General features: G+C 42.8%; 1 protein-coding gene across 1 annotated transcript; it reads right to left on the reverse strand.

Annotated features, from left to right (window-relative positions):
• Window positions 1–33: 33 nt before the first annotated feature.
• serinc5 (serine incorporator 5) lies at window positions 34–26,488 on the reverse strand. Its single transcript, XM_048243071.1, has 12 exons — window positions 26,133–26,488; window positions 19,229–19,393; window positions 17,364–17,542; window positions 15,693–15,775; window positions 11,562–11,655; window positions 8,570–8,781; window positions 7,942–8,034; window positions 7,574–7,700; window positions 5,402–5,471; window positions 5,166–5,202; window positions 4,672–4,825; window positions 34–3,157 (listed from the first exon to the last, which is right to left on the reverse strand). The coding sequence occupies exons 1-12, from the start codon at window positions 26,157–26,159 to the stop codon at window positions 3,013–3,015; spliced, it is 1,386 nt and encodes a 461-aa protein (XP_048099028.1). The 5' UTR covers window positions 26,160–26,488; the 3' UTR covers window positions 34–3,012.
• Between the last annotated feature and the right edge of the window lie 161 nt (window positions 26,489–26,649).

Genomic DNA, 26,649 nt, shown 5'->3' on the forward strand with positions numbered 1-26,649 from the left:
AAGACAAAAAAAACTCAAAAGGACACGTCAGAGTTACATTTAGATTTTAAATTTAATCATTAAAAAGACCACTGAAAAACTGAGAATTCAGTACAGGACAGAATAGAGTTTGTACTTCATGATGTAAGGCTCGTTCATGGCAGTACAGATGGTCTCTAGCACACTGCTCAGCACCTCAATCTTCACCCACACACTGGTACTTCACTACCAATACTAATTTATGTATACAAGAAAATGAATTAAAAACAACAATAAAAACAACAACAAAAATAACAACAACATATGAACACAAATAGCTTTTTAAAAGTCTCATTTATAATTTGTCTGTTAGGTTTTTTGTTGTTTTTTCACAATTGGACAACAACAATTATGCCTTTGACTCAACCTATGTATTGCCCCTTAAAAAACAAAACAGCTATGTTTCATTCAGATGCACCTACCAAATATGTAACAGATGTAAACACACCGAATTGAAAGTGCAGTATTAGCACTCCTAGTGGTCATTTTTATAACACAACCCTGACGAGGTTGGCAACTGAAGAATTTGACCTAGAAGCATTTTGAAAGTACTAAACAAATAACTATGAGCATTACAAAAATAATGGCAAGCATCATATCAGTACACAACTCTCACACCAACACACAACTCTCACACCAACAATTAATTGTAAGTGGTTTTAAATGTCAGAATTAGATCATAAAAAGATAATTTATTTCTAATTATTAATCATAAGACTGAAATTACAACAATTACTTTGACCGCTGAGATAAGAGAAATAAATATACGGTATTAAAAATGAAATGTGCTACCTTGAAGACCCCTTTACTGTTAATTACTATTTTTCATAGGTTTTTTAACTTTAAGAATTGCATTCAAAGGTGACAAGCGAGCAAGTAGTTAGTTCATAATGAGTGAAACATACCCACAGTGACTATTTAAAGGGACTGACCTTTACACACTTTTGTTAGCTTCTGAAAAGTGACCCACAAAACTTCTGAGTAAAGAATTGCACGACATTGCAAGATGGCAATTCAAATCAATTAAAATTAAAATGCAAATCAATTAGTCTATATCACAAATCTCACCCCTTCCTATATGGCTAATTAGTTTGTTAAGAGAAAATGAAGACATAAAACTACTTGATAAAACCATTCATATAAAAAGTTTCCAGTTTCTGTTATGTGTTGTGGGCTGAGACAGGTGATGCACACTGTAAGCATACTGATCACTGATGTGAGCTCATGCTACATCTGTTGTACTACAGCTGCACACTAAGCATCAGGAATACATACTAGTTCTAACTGTAAAATGCCAGTATGAAAGATAGAAAAAGTGCATTATTATTATGTACATATTAACAACTAAGATGGAAAAATACTAAATACTGGTGGATTTGGATCTGGTAAACTGACTCTACAAATATTTATTATTAGTATTTATTAGTATGAAAATGTAACAATAGTTCACTGTCTATTCTCTGATGTGATCATAAAAACACTAAGTTACAAAACAACACAAAACAAAAGTTTATGTTAAAAAGCATCTCTAGTATGGAGCAACGTTTCCTCAAAAACTTATTTTTTACCACTTTGAATGGTAATTAAAAGGAAAGCACAAAGACAACCTTACCAAACATGAGCTGGTAAAAAGCACTTCTGATTGCATTAAAACTGATTGTTAAATAATAGTTTGTAATAGCTGTACAATACCTGTATCTGCTCAAACCCAGTTTGAGAGAAATGCTGCTTCTTGGTTACTTAAGTAGTTGTGTGAGTTAGCAATGCTCTGCATTTGCCTGGACATGACACCATTGAATCCCTTAGGTTCTAGCTTTGGCCTCCTCCGATCCTACTTAGTGACATCTTGAGTGCATATGGAGGGCTGCATTCAGTATTTGGCCTTAATGCTGAGAAGTCACTGCGTGTCTAGTTGATGGTATATCTTCACCCATGACAAAAACGTCATATTTGGACTATAGACTAACAGCTGTATTGTAACACACCTCCCGAACTTCACTCTGTGCCCTTCAAACCTTAATCCTCTCCAGATTCAGTTTCCAAAACCTCATATCCTGAGATTAAGCTCTCGCACGACTTATGCCTCTTTCCTGACCCAACAACAACTACCGACAAAGATGGATATCTTCTGTCCTGATCATAAAAAGCTACAACAAAAGAAAACAAAAGGACAAATTGGCCCCATGATTTCCATTTATATTTACACAAATCTTAGGTCAATATGTGACATATTTGGGAAAAAAGTCTGTGCAATTACAAAAACGTATTTTCCTGGTGTTCAACTGAGTCTCACAGATGCAAACAAGAATAATAAACAATGAGCTGAAATGAGTAGTTTTAAACCAGATGACAAAGAAGTAAAAAATTAACAAAAGCCCGTTGAATTGCATAGAATATATTATCTACCAATGTAACAAGCAAGACACTTACAGGTGCTTTATGGGCCTGAGCAAAATGTTTCTTGGGTTTGAATCTGGGGATTGGTTCCTCATATATTAAAAAGATGTTTATATACATTTACGACCAACAACTGGTAAAGGTCACTGTATCCACAATGAATGCAACAGTAACAGAACTCCATGCTTCATAATGAAATAGAAAACAAACAAACAATCAAACAAACAAAGTAAACAAACAAAAAAACAGGTCATAGGAACTTTAAGGCATTGATAACCTTCTCTTGACACACATACACACTAAAAAACCTATGATGAAACATAATGTAGAAAAATGTAGAAAAAAGATAAACCTAACAGCAATAACAAAACCCAAACTACTGAGGTGGTGTGTGTGTGTGTGTGTGTGTGTGTGTGTGTGTGTGTGTGTGTGTGTGTGTGAGTGAGTGAGTGAGTGAGTGAGTGAGTGAGAGAGAGAGAGAGAGAGAGAGAGGATGTGTATGAGTGTCTGTGTGTGTGTGTGCCTGGGTGGGTGTTGCCACCTTTTGTAGGAGACAACAGGATGGGCAGCAGGGTTGGGAGTGGGGTCTCGCTGGTTCTAGGCCTCAAACCTCCTTGGACAGAACATGGGGGCCACCAGGGTCCCCAAGTAGAGCACGAGGCAGACCCAGCAGGAGGCCATCTTGATCCAGAACACTGACCAGCTGCCGTCCAGCAGCTCCTCGATACTGGCATCTTTGTAACTGTGGGCACACAAGCAAAATCTCAAGACAACAATTCAACAAACACAATACAAGAATTCAACAAACAAACAATAAAAAACAGAGAGGTGGGTAACCTGGATTCAGACACTAGAAGTCTACATACTTGTTCACTAAACAATACAATTCAAATTACTCTTCAGCCAGGTAGATCAGCTAGTGAAATCAGTTGTTTAGTACACAGGCAGAACCAATATATAGTGAGTAAGACTTTCTAGTGGGATTACCTACCTCTGAAACAAACAACTCAACCCAGTGTGTATTGGCCTGTATTGGTTAGTGCTATATGCTCTATAAGGCAGTGGTTCTTAAACTTTTTGTCTGGCGACCCCACAAAAAAGTATGGGGAGGTCTGGCGACCCCACTTTCCCCAAACCCATTCTGTCCTTACTCAAATACCCCCCTCAAACGTTAACAACTAAATCAAGCAAAAACTAGGAAGCAAAGTCATTTGTTTTATTTACTCCATATGAACAAGAACCGAGAAAACCAAACAATCACGATTAAACAAGTGTAGGCTGCCGCCATATCAGATCAGAGCTATGTGCGTATAAGCGTCTTGGCCTTACACAAGCAAGCACACACACATACACATGCAGCATTAGGCCTACAACGTTACATTAATTATATTTATGGCGATAACAATAACAGTATTTTTTTATTTCCCTTTTCTGGTTTACTATCTTTAACAATTTCAATGGGAAGGGTGGGCATGCTTCCGTGAACATACAGTACTGTAGCAAGTTAATTCTAGGAGGAATGCTGCACGGTGACACAGAGATTTTCCTCCACGGTGCTGAGCCGACATCTGTATTTTGAGATGTCGTTTCATTTTGACAGGTTTTAAGCTCTCATTAAGCCAGAACATCGCCATAAAATCACACATTGTGAGTGGTTGAGGTTATCTTTAACTTGGCAAGTGAATGCATACTTCAGAAATTCTTTCTGATAAAGCCCGTAGCGCCCGTTTGTTCTTTTATTCTCACCGGCCTGTAGACTTGTCCCATCTGAGGATCACGGAGGAGTAGACGCACTGGTAGATGGCACTTCCGAGCTTTTGTTCAATTTTTTAAGCAGCCACCTGTCCATTTTGGCTAGTAGGTTACCTATGTCTTTTGTTTTGTTTTACTTAAAATAGCGTGAACCAGTTGAGTTTGCATAGTGGGAGCAGATAGTTACATTGTTTCTCAGCGGACCAGTAGCCCATTGACTGAACCAGATCTCGTTGAAAGACGAAAACATTTCTCTCTCTTCTCTTAACTGCGTGTAAATAAGAAAAAGGCAGAAAAGGCCAATATTATTTTCCTTTGTTTCACCTAATAATAATTTCAGACTGAATACAGAAAATAATTGGCGACCCCACGGAAGTTTTTGGCGACCCCATTTGGGGTCGCGACCCCTAGTTTAAGAATCACTGCTATAAGGAACAGTGCATAATGGCAGTGTCCTTGGTATGAGCCGGCCTCATGGGATATAGTGCATTATACGGTACTCACTGGAACCAGTTTGTGACGGTCATCATGACGTAGAGGGAGCCGAGGAAGAAGACAAAGTGGAAGTAGGCGTAACTGTAGATAGTGCCGTCCTGCTCGTCATAATTGACATCCTGACCGCCGCCGCCCGTTTTCTTCTCCTCCTCATCAAAGTCATCTGAGAAACACAGCATCAGCTCAGTCAAGTCAACAAGCGCGCATGGAGGAGTGTAAAGAAAAACACTTGTTATGGAGGCCTACAGCCACCAGGTGTCACTGGAGCGGAAGAGGAGTGCACATGAGGTTCAGTGCAAACTGTGATTCATTCACCTACTTGTAAATGTAATGCAATGTAAAAAGAGCAGTAATTGCATGATGTGGATAAATCACTTGATCTAATCAATTCTACTCAGTAGAAGTCAATCAAAATGATCACATAATCAGTTATAGTGGGCCTAACTGTATTAGAACAGAGCTATCGGTATGGGTCAGTTCATTGTTGACATAAATCCACTTACCGGTGTCATCTCCCCAGCAGAAACAACAGCGAGCTCTCTGTCAGGGAAAGTAGAAAGCAAAAAAGTGTAACATATCCGGTCCAATATCACTGTCATTGTGTAAACACTACACCATATGTTACCCAATAATGTTTGCAAAAACATAATTAACGACCATGTTGTTATTGGGTCGTAATAAGGGGCGCTGGAGGGTCAAGCCCTGTGGGTGACTGCAGTCTGCAGAGGTGTTCAATTACCTCACTCTCTTGAACAGAGTTCCTGTACACCCGCAGAGCGGTTGAGCTCCTTCTGGTGGTGGAAGTCAAGCTGCTCAGAGAGAGAGAGAGAGAGAGAGAGAGAGAGAGAGAGAGAGAGAGAGAAAGAGGTTAACAAATAGCCAAAAGGAGCACCCTTCAAGCCAAATGCATTGGACATATTTCAGTACACACATCAACCAAACTCCCTGCTGCTAATTGGAAAATTGGCCCCAAAACTGAAAAGAGGCTGAGCGAAGAGAGAGAGAGAGAGAGAGAGAGAGAAAAGAGATAAATAAGAAAACAGACACCACTGGGTGTGAAGAAAAGCTAACAACGATTTGCCTTTTATCAGAAAACAAAGGATTCAAAAACAACACATGTGGTGTTCATTAGCACCCAAATCCATTCCAAATAATGATTTATTCCCATCATTCCCTAAATGCTGACTCCATGGGTCCTCCTTTGGGGAGAAGTTACTGTGGTTTGGTGGTCTGTGACATGAGGGCGATAAACAACATTGGACTAAAATTCCCATTGATACTTACTTAAGCCTTAAAGCAACACCAAAGAGTTTTCTATAGCTTAAAATAATGTTTCCAAAATCGTTTCAGTGGTTCATCAACTCGTAACAGGGTAAAGGGCAATTCTGCATTCGCTTCGTGGCCCTCTATCTGCTATAACCGCACTATGTAAGTTTGCCAGATTGGGTAACAGATCTGTAGTTCGATGGAATGAGACATAAGAAACTACAAATTTGACTTGCATCTGATGTCGCAATACATCGTACTTTTATAAGTCATGCAAAATATTCTACCTTTCCTGTGGACATCGTTATTTGAAAAGCCTGTGCTGGATAAACAAATAGCGTGCGTGTGACCGAGGGAAAGTTCTGTGGTGTTGCTTTAATACTGTACATATTAAAGATTGTAAGACAGGTCTGTTTCAGTCTGGTCGACATAGTATACTTTGTAGCTTTATCTTCTTCCTTCCTTTCTACCACTGATGCCCTAGACTTTTTATCTGGTTGCTTAAATGCTTTAGAATCTTGGGTGACGCTACGCACATTTTCGGCTACCGCGTCCATGAGACGGTAGTAACATGAAGTCAATAATTACCATCCCTAATGCTGTGTTTCACAGGGCGAAATAGCAGAGGAGGAAACTGGCACACCCCACTGTGGTTATCATTAAAGTGCTTTCAATCTCCCACACACACACACACACACACACACACACACACACTCACATGAACACACACACACATACACTCACACTCACACACACACACACACTAATTACTGGAAGTGGTACATTGTCAAAGCCAAACAAAATGGCCAACATTCTCCTGTGTTTTTTTTAATAAACTGTTGTCTGGGAAAGCTTCCCTGAGAAAGCCTCAGCCCATTCAGCTTTTAATTTCATCGGCTTGCCCCTTCTCATGCGAGGGGAGTGGGACTGCCCACCAAGTGCCTTGACCACCACACGGCAGTTCAAAATGGTGGCTTTGCGATGCTCCCTTCCCACACTTACAACAGATCTGGGTAAATATGGAGTAAAGTTACCGAAATAAACCGCCAGCGAGCGAGCAAGCGAGCGAGGGGAGAGCCTCGGATGACATGTCGGATCCTAATGTGAAACACATGTGAGTACACCCTTCCACACTGTGGGAGCCAAGCGGAGGAGGCTTTAATCTTCCTCGCCTCCTCCTCCTCCTCCTCTTTCTACTTTGCTCAACCATGGCAACACTACCTGCTTTTATGTTGACAATAACAGCCCGCACAGTCCCACAGGCTAAATTGCATGTTTATGTTGCGATGTGAAAAACGTGACCAGGCAGCAGGAGAAACGGAAAATTGAAAATCAGTTTAGTGTTTTGAAATAGACCAAGGACTCCTAGAAGATGGAGAGAGTACTCTCTCTCTCTCTCTCTCTCTCTCTCAGCTTTACTGGCATGACTGTGCATTGTACAATATTGGCAAAGCATTAAGAACAGTAAAATAAACAGCAGTAATAATGTTAAAGATCTCTCTCTCTCTCTCTCTGTCTATGCGAGGGTTTGTGAGTGAGTGAATGAATGACTGACAGTAAATGAGAGGAGAGAGTTCAGGAGTTGAGACAAGACTGGAGGAGAGGTGTACAACTTTGACCCAACTGCCCCCCTCCCCTGACGTACCATGAGTAAAGGATGCAGCAGAAGAGGATGGCCGTGCCCACTCCTGTGGCTATCCTCTTACCGCTCTCATCGCCCGAGCTGAAGGGGAACACGCACACAGTGACGTTGACTCCATTCTCCTCCACCCCTGCAACACACACACACACACACAGGTTTAATGAGAGGGAAGAGGTTTGCCCGAATGTAGAAGCAATTAAATCTAGCTCTGGGTGCCACTGCTGGGCTCTGTTAATAAGAGCTTGACTTAGGGCTTGGCTCTGTTAAATGCGAGAGCAAGCATTTCACACAAACATTCACACACACTTACAGTCTCCTACACACACACACAAATAGACACATGCACAGACACTCACACAGATGTCACTCACTTTCTTTGGGTTTGCTGGAGAGGGCTGAGAAGGTCAGGTACATGACATACACACTGATCACTCCAGGCTGCAGCAAGCCAGACATAGGCTGGTCTGGAGAGAGAGAGAGAGAGAGAGAGAGAGAGAGGGGGGGGGGGAGGGCGTTTCATTACAAGTTATGTAGTTTGCGGGCTGCCAATGACCTCATTTACAGTACAGTGATTTAAATAAAACAGACACAAAGACACAGACAGACACAGACAGACACAGACCATAAACCTACTAAATAACCTACTAAATGAACTTGAGGATGACACAAACAGTAGTACAAACTCGTTCACAAAATGTGGCCACATTGTTGCATAGTGATGTTTTAATCCATGTAGCTCATCCCACTCTCTCTATCCATTGTGCTGTGGCCTCAGGATTCTCCTGTTTAGAGCCTCTGCTGCCGCGCTCAGTGGAGAGAACAGAGCACACGCATGTGCTTGAAGCCTGTTTCACCCGGCACACTTTGCAGTTGTGTGACTGCTGCTGTTGACATGTGCATATTCCCCAGCCCATCTGTCACATGTGCGAAAAACACACACACACACACACACACACACACACACACACACACACACAGAGAAAGCCGAGTCAGACTCACAGGTCTGGATGCAGGGCGAGATGGCCAGCAGGGAGACGATGACGCAGAGGGAGGCATTGACGCCCAGGAAGATCTTGTTCAGGAAGCAGACCTGCGGGTGCGTGTAGAAGTAGGCCATGAAGACCAGTGCACCCACCGCCACCGTGAAGAGCACCAGGGTCACCAGGGCCAGCGCCGCGTACCACAGCTTGTTGTACTTCACCCCTGACGTCCTGCGCAGGAGATGGGGGGGGGGATATGAGAAACTATTAACCACAATCAGAATAGAAGGTCTTTTCTTAGACTGAAGAAGTTTTTCACCCAATAAATCTCAGTAGGCCGTTCGTAAAGACAACATTATGTTTGAGTGCATTTATATGATACATATGATCACTGTCACTGAGGGAGTGCAAAAAAGAAAAGCTGAAAAAGAAACAGCTTATTATTATTATTATAAGGACCATGTTAAACTCCAGTTTATATTTTTAACACTGCCAGGAAAAGCAATACAGGCCTGCATGATTAACTAATCCATTGTGCAACTACTGTGGGAGTATATGGGAGTAGTTCAGCAAATGAGTGGATTACTGGAACAAACAGAGAGAGAGGAAGTCCTACTATTGTGCTGGACTATCTGTTGCGTTGTATGGCTGAAACCGCATAAGCAACGACAATCACAAAACCAATGCTGTTCTCGACTCTATGTGGATACTGTGCCACAGTGTAAAGTAGTTTATTGACCTAGAAAGAGGGTAAGTCAATACAACTCTAAAACAGACACGTAAAAGAGTTTATCAAAAAACTGTCCAAAGGGGGAGTTGAGCACCAAGCTCCAAACATCCTTCAAAACAAAAGCAGGCATGCAAACACACAGAAACACTTACAGACCTGGCCTGGGAAAAAAATAATTGAATCAGCACTTTTGAATTAGTTAGTTGACTGGCCCATGGTTTAATCAAGAGGGGTCAGTCGCCAATTAGGCGGATGTTTGGACATGCTTTAATAAGGCAGCAGCATGTGGTGAGTTAAGGCATTCTTCTGGGAAATGTGTTTGTGTGCGACTGTGCGCGCATGTGTATGTAACTGTGTTCACTCACTCTACAGCATTAAACCAAGTCTGACTATCCACTGCCTCCACTTGGCTGCTCGCCAACGCCTGTGTCACCTCAACTGGGCCATCTGGTCACTCTGGATGTGTTTATGCGCATGTGCGCTCTCCCTACCCCTTTCTCTCTCTCGCTCTTTCACATACACACTCTTTCAAAAGCACTTACACACACTCACAATGGCATACACAGTTGTTGGCCCAGAGATGCACAAAGACACATAAAACAGGCAGGAATTGATCCTGTACAACACACACACACACACACACACAAACAAACAAACTACATCTGCAGCTTGGCTGACCTAGCCCTGACACAAACACACACAGGCTCCCTGCTGAACACAAGCATACAGTACTACAGGAAAGCTTCACAAATGTACTTCCTTTCATCCTGGGACTTTTTTTGTTTTTATTTGCTCTTCTTTCAGTTCCTACCCCACTGTTTTGCTGTTTTGTTCTACTTGCTTCCCTCAGAGCCTGGGGGTAGCCGTGCTGGTATGTGTGTGTGTGTGTGTGTGTGTGACTGTGTATGTGTTGGGGGGGTGGGGATGGCTCTGCGGACACATTTAGCCCTAGCATGTGCATCCTGTCTGCTACACTCCAATCTCCACCCCACCCACTGCTCAACTCTCCCTGCCCCTAGCGAATCCTCGCCTGCACTCTTTAACTTCTTCCAGGAGCTGTGAATCACCTCAGGCACAAGGAGTGAAAGCACCAACACCACCCTATGCAGAGCAGACATAACACCAGCTCATTGAAAGCACCAGCTCATTGAAAGCACAACAATACTAACTGCATTGCAACTCCTCAATGGCAAGTCAAATATTTGTATTGTTATTACAGTGAAAAATACATAATGAAGTCAGACAGTAAAAAAATGCATAAATCAAATAAATATAAGCATTCAAACTTTGGATGGAAACATGGTGGACGTTTGGTTTTCAGTTTTTTTGCCCTGATAGGACAGCTTTTATTCCTGAATGGTAAAGGTAAGCTGTGCTTTTGAGAAAGCTGTTGAGAGCAACAGGTTGACCCTGAACACACTGCAACAACTGGTCATAAACAGATAGAGAAGTGAAGCCAAACATTTCCCCTCTCACTACCGAAGCAGCAGGCCCGCGTGACCATAGGAGACCGGTAAACCCGGCCCACTGCAGCATAGCGCTCAGTCATTCGTCATCTGGAGCTCTGAGGCACCAAATCAGTGTTAAACGAATTTGGGCTGTAATTCATGAGGATCAGACGGGTCACAGAGGGGCGAAAAGACTGAACGCAGCCAGACATACTATACCCACTGAAGATCCAGAAAATGTGTCTGGAGCGTTTGGACGGGTCTAAATTTAGGACAGTGAGAGCTCTGAAGTCATAATCTGTTTAAAGTTTATCTTTCCCAAACATCGAACATCCTGTTAGATTTCATCCTGTTTGATGTTTAAATTGCGCCTTACCAACATGATCCCTTGAAGGTAATGGGTTGAGATTTTATTTCCATCATATCTGTAGCATTAGGTCCCTGGCTGTGCTAAAGTAGCCTCCACAGCAGGAGTTCTTAGTGTTAATGGTGTGGACCACTCTGGCAAACGTACAGTGGAAATTATGAGTCGCTAATACTACAGTACGTCTTCCCCTCTCTCGTGCTTAATGGATTTCAGGTGTGCAGGCCGCGCGGATTGTTTTGCTTTCCCGTTTCACAACAGTCGCGCTAATAAAGGGCTGAAGGGAAATGGCTGCACTCTGCATTTCTGCTGTCTACCTGCATTTGATATATGCACCGTGACTTTGCATTCATCTGTGCTCCGCAGAATGGGGACAGCAGATGGAACATCTGGTCTGGATGAAAGGCCTCTGCGTGCTTTTGGATGTGCTGATGGTCTAATCAAGCTGATGCTAAGCGTGGATCATTACCAGTTTTGGTTCCAGCGATGGGCGAACTCGACCAGGAGCATCAGCTGGATGAACAGGAAGATGCTGCCTCCGACTGCCCCCACGTAGCGCCACACTGCAGACAGAGAGAGGGGGAGAGAGAGAGAGCGAGAGGGGGAGAGGGAGAGAGAAAAATATGAGGCAGTCTCCAGAAGGAGCACTTACAGGTCTAATCTCGAACACTCGCAGAACCCAGCCAGGCTGTTCAGCTGCCAGATTTCCAGAATGGAATTTAGTGGTAAGATCGCTGCAATTTCATTCAGGGCAGATCTGGTTTACTAGAGCAGTGGTGCCAGGAGATTTTATCAAGCACAGCTAAATAACTGCATTTAAACGTTATTAGTAGAAAAATGGTGAATGAAAAACTGCTATTCAACACGCAGAGTGTTTAATAGCTGCTAAAATGGAAGTCCACTGAACAGGCCTGGTGGTGATACTAACTAATGCTTCAGCTAAACGCAAAATCTTATAACAGCCAAACAAATACACCCTCCCCTTCCATGATCATAAAACAACGTTGTTGATTGGCAGCACATTAGAATAGCGGGTGCCTTGGCTGTCTGTTTTCCATCTACAGAGACAGGACTGTGCAGGAATGCACATTTTTGAGAGGACACGCTGAATAGACAGACAGAGGATGTCTGGATCATTTCGATGAGTACAATTTTAAAGTACAATGGATTATAATCCTAGCCTGGGTGCCAGCCGAATTTAGTCCCGCCCACAACATTTGAGGCCGGGAAGTTCGGTCTGGCATTGCTCCGTTGTATGCTCGCCCCAGACCTGGGCGGACCAATGAAATCGGGCTTTACGATGATGGACAGATGAGCAACAGCGCCTCGTCCATCACGTCATCTGAGCACGCTTAGGTTGATTATGTTTGCAACAAAAACGCTGTGGCTAGAAGGAGACAGATGGCTTCTAAGACCCCATTTGGAAAATGCATATTATTTCAATGAGGTTGTATCACTAAAAACGATTATTTCTGAAAACTTTGGCCAAGTTGAGATGTGGGAAAACTCATGGTTTCACGTTCATCAAGGGAAAACAGTGTGTTGCATTGACATGTTGTTCCCTTGTTCGTTGAAATCTCTGATTGACCACCTGTTAGAAGGATTTGCGACAGCCTTTCCCAGCTGTTTATTACATGTTTGTAGCATATCAGTGTTCAACGGAATTATTTTTAAAAACGGAGGGGATATAGGCTATCAGTTTTTTCCTAATAGCCTACCCTACTACGTATCTCTTAAATTTCGCCAGTGAGTGTTGTAGGAGATATTGACAGCACAATAACTTTTACAAAAGACCAGAAAACATTGTTAAGGCATTTGTGGAGAAGAAGGATGGTTTGTGTTTTCTTCTTACATCTCGTAAGCTATTTCGCTCTGATTGGTTAGGTCTATCCAATTGAGTGCAACCCCTGTATCGGTTGATACACGCCCCATAATTACGTCCCAATGGAGCAGTATCAGACTCATATTCTGACTAGAATTTGAGTATGACAACGTCAGACTATTATAATCCAGGCCTGCTGAAGAGCTCTTCATTAGCTGGCCTTCATCATTTACCATACTAAATCTCATTAATTGTCTTCCAGGCTGTACTTTGTCATCATGCTTAAAGAAATACTGTGGCCTCACTGTGAATGCAAGATTCCAGGAACAAACTGCCCCTGATGACTATGCTTAATCGAGTTAGGAGGCCATGTATGACAGCATTCTATGACAAACTGGATTAGTGGAACGGCAATCTGAATGGGCTCTTACTACTCACACGTACCTCCATACTGGTAGGGTGGCCTGAACTGGACTCTTTACCTCTCTACAGTCTGCTTGGAGATTGTATTATTGAGATGTTATTTTAGCGAACACATTTTAGCCATTAATTCATAATTAACATGTGTATTAGTGCTCAACAGGGTCTGTATTAAGCACAACTGCACATTTATTAAACAATTTCTTATTCTTAATCAATAGATTGTTTATTCTTGGTAATCCTTAATAAGCAACCAGTTAATCTTGATCTAAGGTTACACCTGGATGTCTCAAAATTTTCTTCAGCTGAACAAAGAAAAACCTGAAGTAATTATATTTGTTAAAAAGAAGGAAAGACTTAGGGTTGCCACTCTCCTTGACACAAAAGGGTTGAAGGCAAAGGATACTGTTAAAGATCTTGGTGTATTAATTGACAGTGATCTAAATTTCAACAGCCACATGAAAGCGATAACTAAATCAGCTTTTTACCACCTCAAAAATATTGCCAAACTCAGAGGGCTGATGTCAAAACATGACTTAGAAAAACTCATTCATGCATTTATCTCCAGCAGGGTTGATTAGATGGACAGATGGACTGTTCACAGGCCTTCCTAAAAAGACTATTAAACAGCTTCAGGTGATACAAAATGCAGCAGCTAGGATTCTAACAAAAACTAAGAGAACTGACCACATTACTCCAATTCTTAAGTCCTTGCACTCGCGTCCAGTAAGTCACAGAATTGACTTTAAAGCACTATTGCTTGTTTATAAATCAGTAAATGTAGCAGTACCTAACTACCTGTCAGACATGCTTCAGCAGTACACACCTTCTCGTCTTCTCAGGTCCCAGGTGAAAAACCTGTTAGTAAAACCTACCGTTAGAACTAAACATGGTGAAGCAGCTTTTAGCTGCTATGCGGCTCAGCTCTGGAACCAACTTTTGGGTGACATCAAAAAGGCCCCAACTGTAGCCAGTTTTAAATCTAGACTTAAGACCAAACTGTTCTCAGATGCTTTCTGCTAACTGTGCCGAGTTACAAATTCTGAATCTGCCTTGATAATTATTCTACCTTGTCTTTTATTACTTGTTTACTACTTTTGCCTTTGTTTTTGCTTATTAATTATTCTTTATTTTTAAATGATTCTACCTTGTGTTTTGTGTTTTCTTTTTATTATGATCTTTACCTTTTAACTATTCTTTGACTATATTGCCCTTCTATGCTTTTATTTGTTATTATTGTTTGGTTTTGTTTATGTAAAGCACACTGAACGACCTCTGTGTATGAGTTTGAGTGTCTGTGTTTATTTATATAATGAAATATATAAATAAACTTGACTTGACTTGATATATAGTATAGATCAAAATAGAGAGATTACAGACTCCTAATTCACTGTCTGAATATGTGACTGATAGTGACAGAATAATAACATATTAAAACAATGTATTAGAAGGCTATACATTCTCTATTTTGATCCATACTGCAATTTTATAACCTTAGATTAAGACCAACTATTTGCTTATTCAGGATTTACCAAGAATAATTCATCTACTGAGTAAGAACAAGAAATTGTTGAATAAAGACCTAATAAATGTGTGACGTCAATTAATATAGACCATTAAGCACTAATAAAAACACATATTAGTTATGTATTAATGGCTAACATGTGTTCAGTAAAATAAAGTGTTACCGAGATGAATATTAAACCACGTCACATACAGCTAATCCATTTAGGATCTGTGTTCCCTATTGTTTGGCTAGTTGCTAATGTAAACCTTAGGAGTGAACCACACAATGAAATGAATCATGTTGAGAATGTTTGCAATTAAGTTGGCCATAAATCTGTTTCACAATGTTCGCCAAAACAGCCGAGCTAAAACGAAAAAACCCTCAGATTCCACTAGGACAGCAGATGGAGAGCATGAGGACAGAGACCGGGCTAGCGACCCTCAATTTCCCCCGGGGCACAACCGCCGAGGAGGACTGGGCTAGGCCCAAATCGCCTGCCACTCCAGCAGTGCCGGCCAAATGGACCCTGGAGAGTTCTGGAGCCCTTGAAGAAGACGACTGAAGAAGTCCGGGTCTCTCTGGAGCCCGCTGCGATACCACCACTGCACACTTTTTCATTTGTTTAACAAGAGCAGTGACTCCAAGGTCGGAGAGACCTTTGCCGTGGAATGTTCTAGTGTGTTATTTCTTTGCATTTTCAAAGGGAGAGTGGTTAGGCTTGCAAGGAGGTTGAAAGAGTGTTCTGGAATGTATGGTGAATGTAGTTTATCATTTGAGGCAGGAATACATAGACGTTTAGGAGAACGTTACAGAGAGGAAAAATAGTAGAACAGAACCGAGAAATACTGTACCTTCAAGAAAGGTATCCTGATTTGGAAGGAAGAATCCTCCTGCACAGCAGCCCAGCAGCGCCAGGAACTTGAAGAACCAGAACCTGCATGCGTGAGAAACAAAAGGTGGAAAACACATCCGATTATTTTCATAGTGCTTATGACTCACCACACATTATCTGGACGCTGCTACTTGCTGTCAACCTGCAAATGCAAAACAAGCCGTCTTGTTTGATCCGGAGGATTAGTCATTAGAGAGAAAACTTCACAGATGCTTTTCCAGAGTGTTCAAAAGCGTCAGTAGTAGGCTTTCCTGTTGTGAAGTGTGGCGGGCACGGGCATCTTTGTGTGTCGCCACGTGCCCACCCTGGGCTCTACTCACACACTAATAAAAACCCCACCCATACAGACACTCTCTGCTTAGCAATATTTGCATACCTCACAAAACATCCAATTATTGGTGGATCCAATTATGATCTTAAGCGTTTCTTTGTGGGGGGCTAAGCCATTTGATTTGTAAGGGGCAGAATAAGGCTCATTCCGCAGCAACTTCCTCTGGCCAGATCCTCGGAATTAATACATCTATTCATTGGCGGGTGGTGTGGGAGGCTAGCGAGGAACAGGGGGAGACAGCAGGAGGGGGAGGAGAGGGATTAGCCGCTTGCGCTTGTTATCAAGGATTTCTGGCTAAGTGCTGTTTGAGGGCAGGCCGGTTAGGAAGGGTGTCTGCCAAAGCATACATGTGATACCATAGTGATAACGTGGCCTACAGAGATCTTTAGAGAGACACATGGTGGAAGCTAGGGATGTAACGATTACCGGTATAATGGTAAACCGCGATAAAAATGTTGACGATAATAATTACCGCTTTCATTTTAAACATCATGATTATCACTGTTGATTACCGCGGTGTGGAAACCGTGTGTTTAATCCTTCCCAGCTTCACCCGAGCCTGCTTTTGACATACAGTGGGCCTGGTACAATAGAAAAAAAACTGATTCTGTTGTCTAATTGATGGTTTTAACTACGATTCAGATTAAGCTACACCTGATTTTATAAGGCGGAACTTTTTCACCGCAAAATGTGCACCGTATCATGTAGCCACTCTGCTTCTTTTTATGTTCACGTCCACATTAAATCCATTCCACTCACGTTATCAGGAGAATACAGTAGTCTAAAGTTTTATTTTGAACGCTTACTTTGGTCTCACTCATTGCATCCAAATAACAGAAAGAAAAAAAACAGCAAACTCCAAGTTATGGTAGGGTGTTAAGCTATAAGCACATAGCCAATTAAACATGAAGAAAAAAGTGAACGGGACACTTATTGAAACTATTTCAGCTTGTGTAGGACTATCAGTGCTTTCTGAACATATTGAACACGCTTTTAGAAATACCGTGATAATACCGAAAACCGTGATAATTTTGGTCACTATAATCGTGAGGTTAAATTTTCATACCGTTACATCCCTAGTGGAAGCTGGTGTGGACTATGGAAGCTGGTGTGGGCTGGTGGGGGGGAGAAAGAATGCAGAGATATATTATCTACCCATTCTGGATGGACATACACAGAGAAAGGGAGAGGGAGAGAGCAAGAGAGCCTGTCAGTGAGTGAGAAAAAAACAGAGGGAATGGTTTCCATAACAATGGAAGGAGTGTGTGTGTGTATCCTGTGTATTAGAGAGAGCCGTACCCATTGTGAATGGCTGCCCGGCACCCCGTGCTGGACTGGACCCGTATGGTGAAGATACAGAAGAGGAAAAAGAAGCAGGCCATGCCAAAGCAGACCTTGTACACCGCCCTGTAGCCCACCAGGTCGTTGCAGTTGGCCCCGGCACTCAGCTGGTCACAGATGTCTTTGTACAATGGCAGCTGAGGGGGCAGGACATATCAGACATTTACCACACATGATGTGTGAGGCCTAAGTAGCCTGCCTTGCCATTTCATGCAGTGCACTGTCAAAATAACTTATGTCGAATTTATTGTCTTTAAAGCAAAGGCTAAATTAAAACATTCATGTATTCATTAAATTGAGAAAAACAGGGAGCACAAAATTAGGTCCTATAAACAGGATTATAAACGGGTAATAAAAATCTTTACTCTTGGTCAGACTGTTTACTCAGAAAGAGACAGAAGATGGCTGTGTAAAAACACACAGCATGTGAACTTGAATGACTCATAGCACAGGCTCAGCAGGCCATCCAAGCTATTCCTGGGTGTATTAAACATAAAGTAAATTCATCTTCCAAAAGTTAAGCTGGCTGGACAAAGACAGCCAATGCCTGACTCTTATTTACGGCATGGGTGTTAGTGTCAACCCAAGTCCAATATTTAATATCTTCTTTTGTGAGGAGCAGACAGGATTGGCTAAGAAAGCTCTTAGCTTCAGCTGTGTAGCATTATCCATTTGGAAAACCCTATGGTATATACTTGGCCTTGTAGGTCACATTTAGTGCATGTAATTGCAGCCTGGGGTAAAGAAAATTATGTTTGACATTAAGCAGCAATCATCTATCCCGAAATACTTGAAAAGAAATAAAGACACACGTTTGAAGAAGCTATTTCAAGGTGAAAGTGTGATCTATTGTTACCAGTGACCACCTCAAAGGCTGTTTCTTTTCAAAACAGAAAACACAAGCTCTAAGACCCACTTGATATCACGCTCTCTTGAAACAGACATTGCTAACTAAACTGATGCTTTTAGCACATATGTGCTGTTGGTATCAGGCTTTGGTCCCCTCAAAAAAAAAAAAAAGTGGGGGTTGCTCTTTGTCACTTCACTGGTCTCCCATGTGAAATTTTAAACAGCAGGGGAGTCAACATCGCCCCCGAATACAATAGTGGAGGCACACCCGGCCTGTAAACCAGGGCACACATGACAGGCCGACGCCACACAATGCTTCTCCCAGAGCACCGGGCAACATTCCATTGTGCAAACTCTCTTTGGGAGAGTTTCCAGGGAAAAGGACTGCAGCCTCGGAACTACTGCTAGGGGAGCGTACGGTCAGGGGGGCGTAGCTTCTACGAGTTCTCCCTCCTTCAATTAGAGCTGTATTTCAGGCTGCTATGCTATTAGATCTTTTTTGGGAGGGGGGATTTGAAGGCCCTAGATTTTGCAGTCTTTCCTTAGCAAAATGAAGCCATCCTTTGTGGTGTTGTATACCTCAATAGCTGGAGCTGAGGTGTGGAAATAACATGGTTAAAGAGGGGGAGAGAGAGAGAGGGACAGTTCAGTTTATTTTCAAGGGCATCTGAGATTAGTGGGCTAGTCTCTATTTCTTAGACTACAAAAGAGTGCAGGAGGTGATTTAAAAGCCATTTGTTGGGGCTTTCTCTTGCGGTTTTACTCTTTCCCAATAGAACATTTACTACTCAAAATATAAAACAACACAGAGCTCCCTCCTGCTTTTCCCCCCCTGGGATACTTTTTTCCCCTTTTGAGTTGTTATGACCAGGGCATGTGTTTGTAAAGAGGGTGCGTCAGAGCAGGGGCAAGTTGCAACATGGCCGAGCAAACACAAGCAGACGTGGAGGCCAGTCGTCGTTGGCGGGACTTACATTCTGCATCTCCTTCTCCACGGTGGGCGACATCATGACGACGCAGATGACCGTGACCAGCATGAAGTAGAGCGCATACATGAAGCGCGTGCCGGTGGACTGCTTTATCTTGGGGCAGCAGCCGCAGCACAGCGAGCACGCCGCCGAGCCACAACAGCATGCCAGCTGAAAAGGGAGGAGGAGAGTAAATAAAACATGAGGACAAAGAGCAGCACAAGAAACAGAAATAAACACACACAAGTTTCTCTCTTACTGTTACACACCCATCTGCACCCTTGAACACACTGCAATACTGTACTATAAAACCACATCAGTGCAGTGCATTATGGGTGAATAACTATCCTCTATTGGCCCGTAGTGTGTCATCATATTTTATGCTCTAATGGTTTTATATAGTCGTTTTTGAACATGGTGGTACATTTGAGTCTCTCTTTTCACACGACTACTGCTGTCAGACTGGAGACAGTGAAAGAGTAATAGCCTATACAGCGGTCCCCAACCACCGGGCCGAACCGCGGGCCGTAGCCTACGACATGAAAAAAATGCATGCAAACTAAACTCAATTTAATTCGCAATAATGTCACGTTTTTACATGGCATAGGCCTATATGCAGTTGTTTGATTGCACGCATGTTTGCATTTTGCAAGGTCTATTTTCTTACGTCTGTCTGTCCCGCCTTCAACACTTTACATATTGCCTTCAGCGCTGCGCAGCCTCAGGTCAGCTCACTTCACTTGATCAGTTCTTGGCGAACGGTAGTGTCACGCGAAGTTAGCTAAACTGCTAGAATGAGCAACAAAAAACAAGCATCTTTAGCAGACACTGGCCAGGGTGTTTAAGTTGCGAGAGCCGCTGCAGAGATTTCTTACAGGAAAAAAAAGTCACCGTTAGCTGCACATTTTAGTGATGAGGACTGGGTGTCAAAACTTGCTTACCTATGTGGCATATTCGGGTTGCTTAATGACCTCAACCTGTCACTCCAGGGGAGAATGACGACTGTCTTTAAACTGGCAGATAAAGTCGCTGCATTTAAAGCCAACCTTGATTTGTGGGGACGACGAGTGGATCGGGGTGTATTTGATATGTTCCAAAGTATAGTGGGGGTTTTGGGAGAGACTGAGGCAGGGCCCTTTCTCTCGCAGCTGGTGCGCGATCACCTTGTTGCGCTTTCAAATGAGTTTGAGCGTTAGGCTACTTCCCATCCTCCAAAGATCCACGGCAAACCAATGAGTGGGTCCGCAACCCATTGTCAATATCCCGAATAGTCCTAACATGTCAGCGCAGGAGGAAGAGCAATTGATCGAAATTGCAAATGACGGTGGTCTTAAGAGTGTGTATGAGGAAACCTCTCTGGCGGGGTTTTGGATCAAAACCAAAGCAGAATATCCCGAGATAGCCGTAAAAGCGCTGAAAACGTTGCTACCATTTCCCACCACGTATCTATGCGAGGCCGGGTTTTCTGCAATGACTGCAACTAAGACCAAATTGCGCAATCGACTGGACATTTCAAACACACTGAGGGTGTATATTGTTCAATTTTCACTTCTTCAAGTTTTTCACGTTGTTAAGAGTCTGTTACCTTCACTGTTCATACATAACTGGAGCTAGTTCTTTTCAAGTAATGCATGCACAACACATGGAACATGGAACCCCCGAACCCCCAATCCCCCCCTGTCCGTGAAAAAAAAATGGGAATCAAACCGGTCCATGGTAAGTAAAAGGTTGGGGACCCCTGGCCTATAAGTTGTTATGAACAGATTAAAGTCTTGTGTCGAACAAATAGGCCTCAGTTTTGTTGTGGATATTACATTTCTATGCCCACTTGCCAACAACACAACACTCAATACAGAACTCATGAGCTCAGAACCGCAGATGTTTAAACAAACCACACGTTGCTCCCATTGGTCAAGTGCTTGCTCTAGCCATCCCAAAGACCAATTCTTATTGGCTGCTGAAACGGCAAGAGCAGGATTGTTTCCATGGCCGCCTGTCAGCAGCAGTAAAGCAGCAGTGGGGAAGGCGCATCCAGGGAGATTACAGGCATTACGGCTGTATCAAGTCTACAAGGCAGCTGATGGGGGCTTGAGAGAGTGCACCTGGAAATGTCTTTATCTGCTCATCTGCTGCTGAATGCTGAGTGGAACTTTTCTGTTGCAGACAAAGTCTACAGGATGGAGAATAGATCAGAGATCCAGGCTAACAACTGTAAGGCCTACACTGTTCATATGAAACCTTTTTAGCATGAGCTAAAAACAAAATGTGTAAATCAAGTCTACATGGGATAGAGGAGGGTGAAATGAAAAATAAGCTTTACCCAAATTGTGTGTTAAAGCCTCCTTTCAGGTTTTTTCTACTATTTACCATTACATATGGAATAAAGTGCAAATGATTTACTCAAACACACAACCAAAAAAGACAGCAGGGGAGGGATACCTTAAGCAAATGCCCCATCCCAAGCTGTGGCTGGAACCAATGTGGGTGGGTGAAGGGGGAGGGGACACCCTGTGGTCAGCATGTCCAGACCACTGATCACCCACCGACCCACCCTGAGTAAAGGGCCCTCCTTTGTGTTGGTCAGTGTGGCATTAAGGGAGCGCGGCCGGAGTCTAAGGCCTAGGCCTAGTCCACACGTACCAAACCGATCTTTTTTTCCTCTGTCTTCCTTGGAACCGTATCAAGAATATTTGCGTCCAAACGGATCCATCTCAACACGACTCAACACGTTACTTCATACCCCAGGCCTATAGGTGGCACTGTTTCTTTACAGAAATTGACCAAAACTTGCGCTTTTCAAACAGACAGAATAGGCTACGACGAAATGGCTAGTGCAAGGAAACCAGAATTGTTTGTGTGGACTGATGGTGAACTGTCAACTGTAGTCCACTGTAAAACTAATAAACTTTATTTTACGGTTTGTGAAGGGTGCAGTCCCGTCCTTTATTTGGCTAACGCAGGTCGGCCTACTAATCACCTTTACTTTCTTTGGTTGTAGGATAGTCCGTGATTCACATTAGTTTTGGCTATCACCGCAATTAGGCTACTAAACACAAGGCTTACCCAAGTTCTAGGCTATTCTGTCGCCACATTTATAATATTGCTATAAAACCTTCGTTAGTAACAGTCAATACTTTTGCCTGCATCAAATTGCACATTTGCATTCAGTGTGCTACCATCGGCTTAACGTGAGTTCTAAGCGTCTTTGTATGCTTATATCTGATTTCACTCGACTGTGAATGCATGTATATATGTTATAAGACATGTAAAATAAATGAATGACACTGGCACTACGCACAAATTAATGTAGCCTAAACTTACACCGCACTTTCCTAATAACTTAAGTTCTCTGGCGTCACTGACAGTAGCTAGAATGCATAAAAAACACCGGGAAAAACAGTGTTCAGTCCACCAAGTCATAAGCTATCGGCGCTGCGCCTTTCAGTTGTGATATTTATCTTACGGAGTGTAATCGTAGGTAATGTCATGTATGAAAACTAGTATTGTTAGGCAATACTATAAGTGCAAGTCCAGGGCAGCTAAGGTGTGGCGATGACATCATCGATACGCCAAGCAGCATGTCGCGGTTTAAGCTGTCTAAACGAATTCAAACGGGCTACGGTTTCAGATTTTTCCACTCTGGGACCAGGTTTCAAAAAAGTGCAGTTTCGGGCAGTGCGTTTACAGGACTCGTTTGGACACTCGGCCAAGACGAAGCAAAACCTCTACGTTTAACCTAAAAAGCGTCTCCGTGTGGACAGGCCCTAAAGAAAGGCCTTCAGGCTACATCCCAACCCCCTACACTGACCTCTCCCATGCTGCGTAAGAGATACTAGCCCGAAAGCTCCCCCACACATAGGGGTGCACTCTTGGCCACTCGAGTGCAGTGCCTCCTTTTCTTGTCCTCCAGCTGCTAGCTGTGGCCTTGGGTGAAAGGCGATAGGACCTCGCTGCTTCACACACAAAGGCCTTCCAACTCCAAGACAATGACCTGGCCGCTGTAACCCCATCCGTGGGAGCGACAGAGACTGTTGATGGAGACTTCCTCGTCTTGCTTGACTGATCCCTGCTACTAGGATCTGTTGTGCCGAGGTCCTAGCTTTAAGGCGCATCTTTCAAATGAAAACCTGTGTGACTGCATAGCTGAGTGTTGGTTGCAAGACTAGCTGTGCTAGTCAGTGCTGCTGTGTGTGGTGCTTGACAACAAACTGACTCACGGCGCATTTGGCGGCATACGCATGAGTCACCAGGTCAGTTGGAAAATCCATGAAACACAACAACTCGAACAAGAAAACACAGCAAAATGTCCATGGATTTGTGTCAGTGTGTTAGCCTAAGCTATTACAGATTTGTGAGAAACATGGCTGGAGTACCCTTATTTTGAGGAGCAATTAAGAACAATCTGGATTTGTATTTTTTTTATTGTATTTAATGATTATTTACTGAGCACTTGTGTTGTAAAAGGCATGTTAATAAAGTATCTCTGTTCCGTCAACAATGCACTTCCATTCAATGCAATGCTTCGATCTTTCCACATTTCGGGACATTAAAATGGAACATTTGGTCCACTTTTAGCAGCTCTTGTAACAAAGTCAGAGGAAGTGAACAATGATTTGGCCTAATACTGTTTCTGCATCTGCAACATCAAGGGCAGTAGTGGAAAAAACAGGCTTGACAATAACACCACAGATACAGTTTTATCAATGAGTCCTTTGTGGTACCACTGCCCTGTTAACAGGGTGACAGTACGAGAGAGACAAAAATGTATTACTTCACTGTTTCAAGTATACACAGAAGTTGCCTTTTGTCTTGAGTAAATAGAGACCATGAATACGCTAGAAATTTAAGGACTGTAAGCTGTTGAATATCTGCCAAAGAATGAAATGTGTTTCACACTTACTATTCAGAGGGTGTGTGAATAATCACTATGCAGGTGTGAAAAAAAAAACAGGCAAAACAGAAGGCTAACTTATGAAAAAAAAAAAAAAACTGGTAACCTCAAGCTTCAACCAATCTCTTAAACAAGAAAGCCTTCTCCACACAAGCCACAGATTTAGGTTGAACAGAGAGCTCCAAACCTCCCGAAGTCTACGGGTGAGAAGCCACTGCTCACATTGCAAAACTTTGAAGTGATAAGGATTGTTTGTCCTTTCAATTTAACTCTGCTGTGAAAATGAGGCTATTCCTCTGGAAAACTGTTATTGGAGTTGTTGGGAAAAAGATTTCCATCTTTCCAGTCCACAGAGAATATATAGCCTAGCAAGGACACAAAGCCTTGCCTCCCCTCCCCTTCATGGAACATCCACATTACAATGTGTACTTGGGCAGGCAGCATAAAGAAAAGACCTCAGAGTGTAGCCTATTTCAAGGCATTTCATCATGCCTTTGCTGGGAGCCACCTCCTTGGCAACTAATAATGCAAGCGCATGTGAGGCTTTGCAATCCAATAGACAGCACCCCAGACACATGCACACATATTCGTGTGGATTTTATTGCAAAGATGACAAAATTGAATCACCATCTTTGCAAGGAACTTAGTAAACCTGAGAAAAATCACAGAAAATAACACACAGAAACCAAAAGCTGTTTTGGTCAGTGCCTTTTGTCTACTCTGAATGACCCAAAGAGGAAGCGTTCTGTAGGGATATCCCTGTGTCAGACATTCCCCATGTCAGCAACTCCATGGCAGTTTGTGTGTCAGACATGCCGTATCCCCAAGATGTCTGCCAACAACTAACTCCTGACAGGTCTACACTAATGAGACAGAAATCCAGACACTGAATCCCTTTTGGCTGCTGGGATCTTCCCCCTCCTTTTCCCAGCACTAATCTTATGCAAACAAACCGCCTCACAGATCCTACAAGGAAATGAAAAGACCACCCGCGGACCACGTACAATAATAAAAGCTCAGCCTGTAAATGAGGTCCACTTCAGGCAGAAATTAGCATATGGAGACTGTAGCAAGGACAATATTGACCAAAAGACCCTCCTTGAAGGGAAAACGCGACTGCTGCTTCATAATTTAAGATTAGCCGAAAAGAAAAACAACTAGGCATCTAAGCCACTCTTACAATGTGCTGGCTTTAGCTTTGATGCATTTTTATGAATACCACCATCTAGAAAATCTATGTAGCCTATTCAATCAAATGTCCTACATAGACTGTGCAATGTATGATTTGCCATGTTAGTGAGTCATGCTCAGGGACGATATTGGCTACAAAGTAGCAGCTGTGTTCAGGATAATGTTGACAATAGACAATGTAACTTAGGCTATAAAAACATTCCAGCTAGGGTTAGGCTGTATTGAATTGGACTCAAAACGGCCATTAACTCCAATTTAAACACAATGTCCGGACAGGTCTTTCCCCCCATTATTTAGTTGGTCTCATATGGGGGTCCCCGTAAATACCCCGAGGAAATTTCAAGCGAGGTACACAGTAGCCCAGCCAGGCACTTGCTCATCTTGCATAGTGCCAACTACGCAGCCAGCTCGCCAAAATGTCAGTTGTTAAAAGAAGAGAGACGGCAAGCGAGCTAGCCAAGTATTTGATAGAGAGTGGCCTGTATACGTGTTAACCAACTTCACATGAGTTTGGAGTTGCTTAGGAGTATTGTTTCTTTGTTTCAATATGTTTTAAACCCAAACCAACTCGACAATATCGAATTAATTCCTTAGCCATGTAACATGTTTCCGACGTCCTAGAACGACAAATACTACCCTAATACAACTTTTTATTTGAGCATAACGTGACTTTCCACGCAAAGTTTATCAGTTCTTATTCAAACAATGAAAAAAATGCTAGCCCAGGAGCTACTGGACGCGTTCAGTCCGAATGCTAACGACTCCCTTGTATGTCACCGGGAAGTTTAATCTAACAGAGCGTGATTATAAAATACGGTCTCTACTCACCTGACTAAGACAGCATGGGTTACACATTGTTACTGTTCAACTCGCAAATCCAATCCAAGACTGACGTTATATCCTCTTTATTCGATAACGTATCACTCTGGATTTAGAGTGATATCGCTCCAACGACTTCCACCTATCCTCACTAGCTCGACCAGCGTGCGTCTACTGAGCGTCTAGGCAGACAAAAGGCAGTGATGCGTAACTGAGTACACGACCCAGAGTGAAGATGGGCGACGGCGACGCTGTATGGTAATTTTGGGCAGGATGTCCTACGTATTTGTCTGTTTGCTTTAGAGAAGAACGATCACTGGTGTGATGCTTGGCTTGATCTTCGTTGCCCAAGTAAGCCTTCAAATGACATCTAAATGAATTTTCAACAATTAGCTACTTCCGTTGTCGTCATGGCTTTCGACCGAAACCGAACACACAAACCTAACGTTACAATATGTTGTGGACGGAACACTGTAGTTCTTCATGAATAACGTCACACTAAATGAATTACACAACGTGATGCACA

The sequence above is a fragment of the Alosa alosa genome, chromosome 5 (assembly GCF_017589495.1).
Source record: "Alosa alosa isolate M-15738 ecotype Scorff River chromosome 5, AALO_Geno_1.1, whole genome shotgun sequence".
Classification (NCBI taxonomy): Eukaryota; Metazoa; Chordata; class Actinopteri; order Clupeiformes; family Clupeidae; genus Alosa; species Alosa alosa.

What these genes read in the sequence shown, in the direction of transcription:
- serinc5 (XM_048243071.1), bottom strand. Translation starts at nt 26,159, where the DNA reads ATGTGTAACCCATGCTGTCTTAGTCAG. An exon ending in ACCCATGCTGTCTTAGTCAG is followed by an intron (nt 19,394 to 26,132) that starts GTGAGTAGAGAC and finishes CTCCCTTTTCAG; the next exon opens with CTGGCATGCTGTTGTGGCTC. An exon ending in CATCGCTGGAACCAAAACTG is followed by an intron (nt 8,782 to 11,561) that starts GTAATGATCCAC and finishes TCTCCTGCGCAG; the next exon opens with GACGTCAGGGGTGAAGTACA.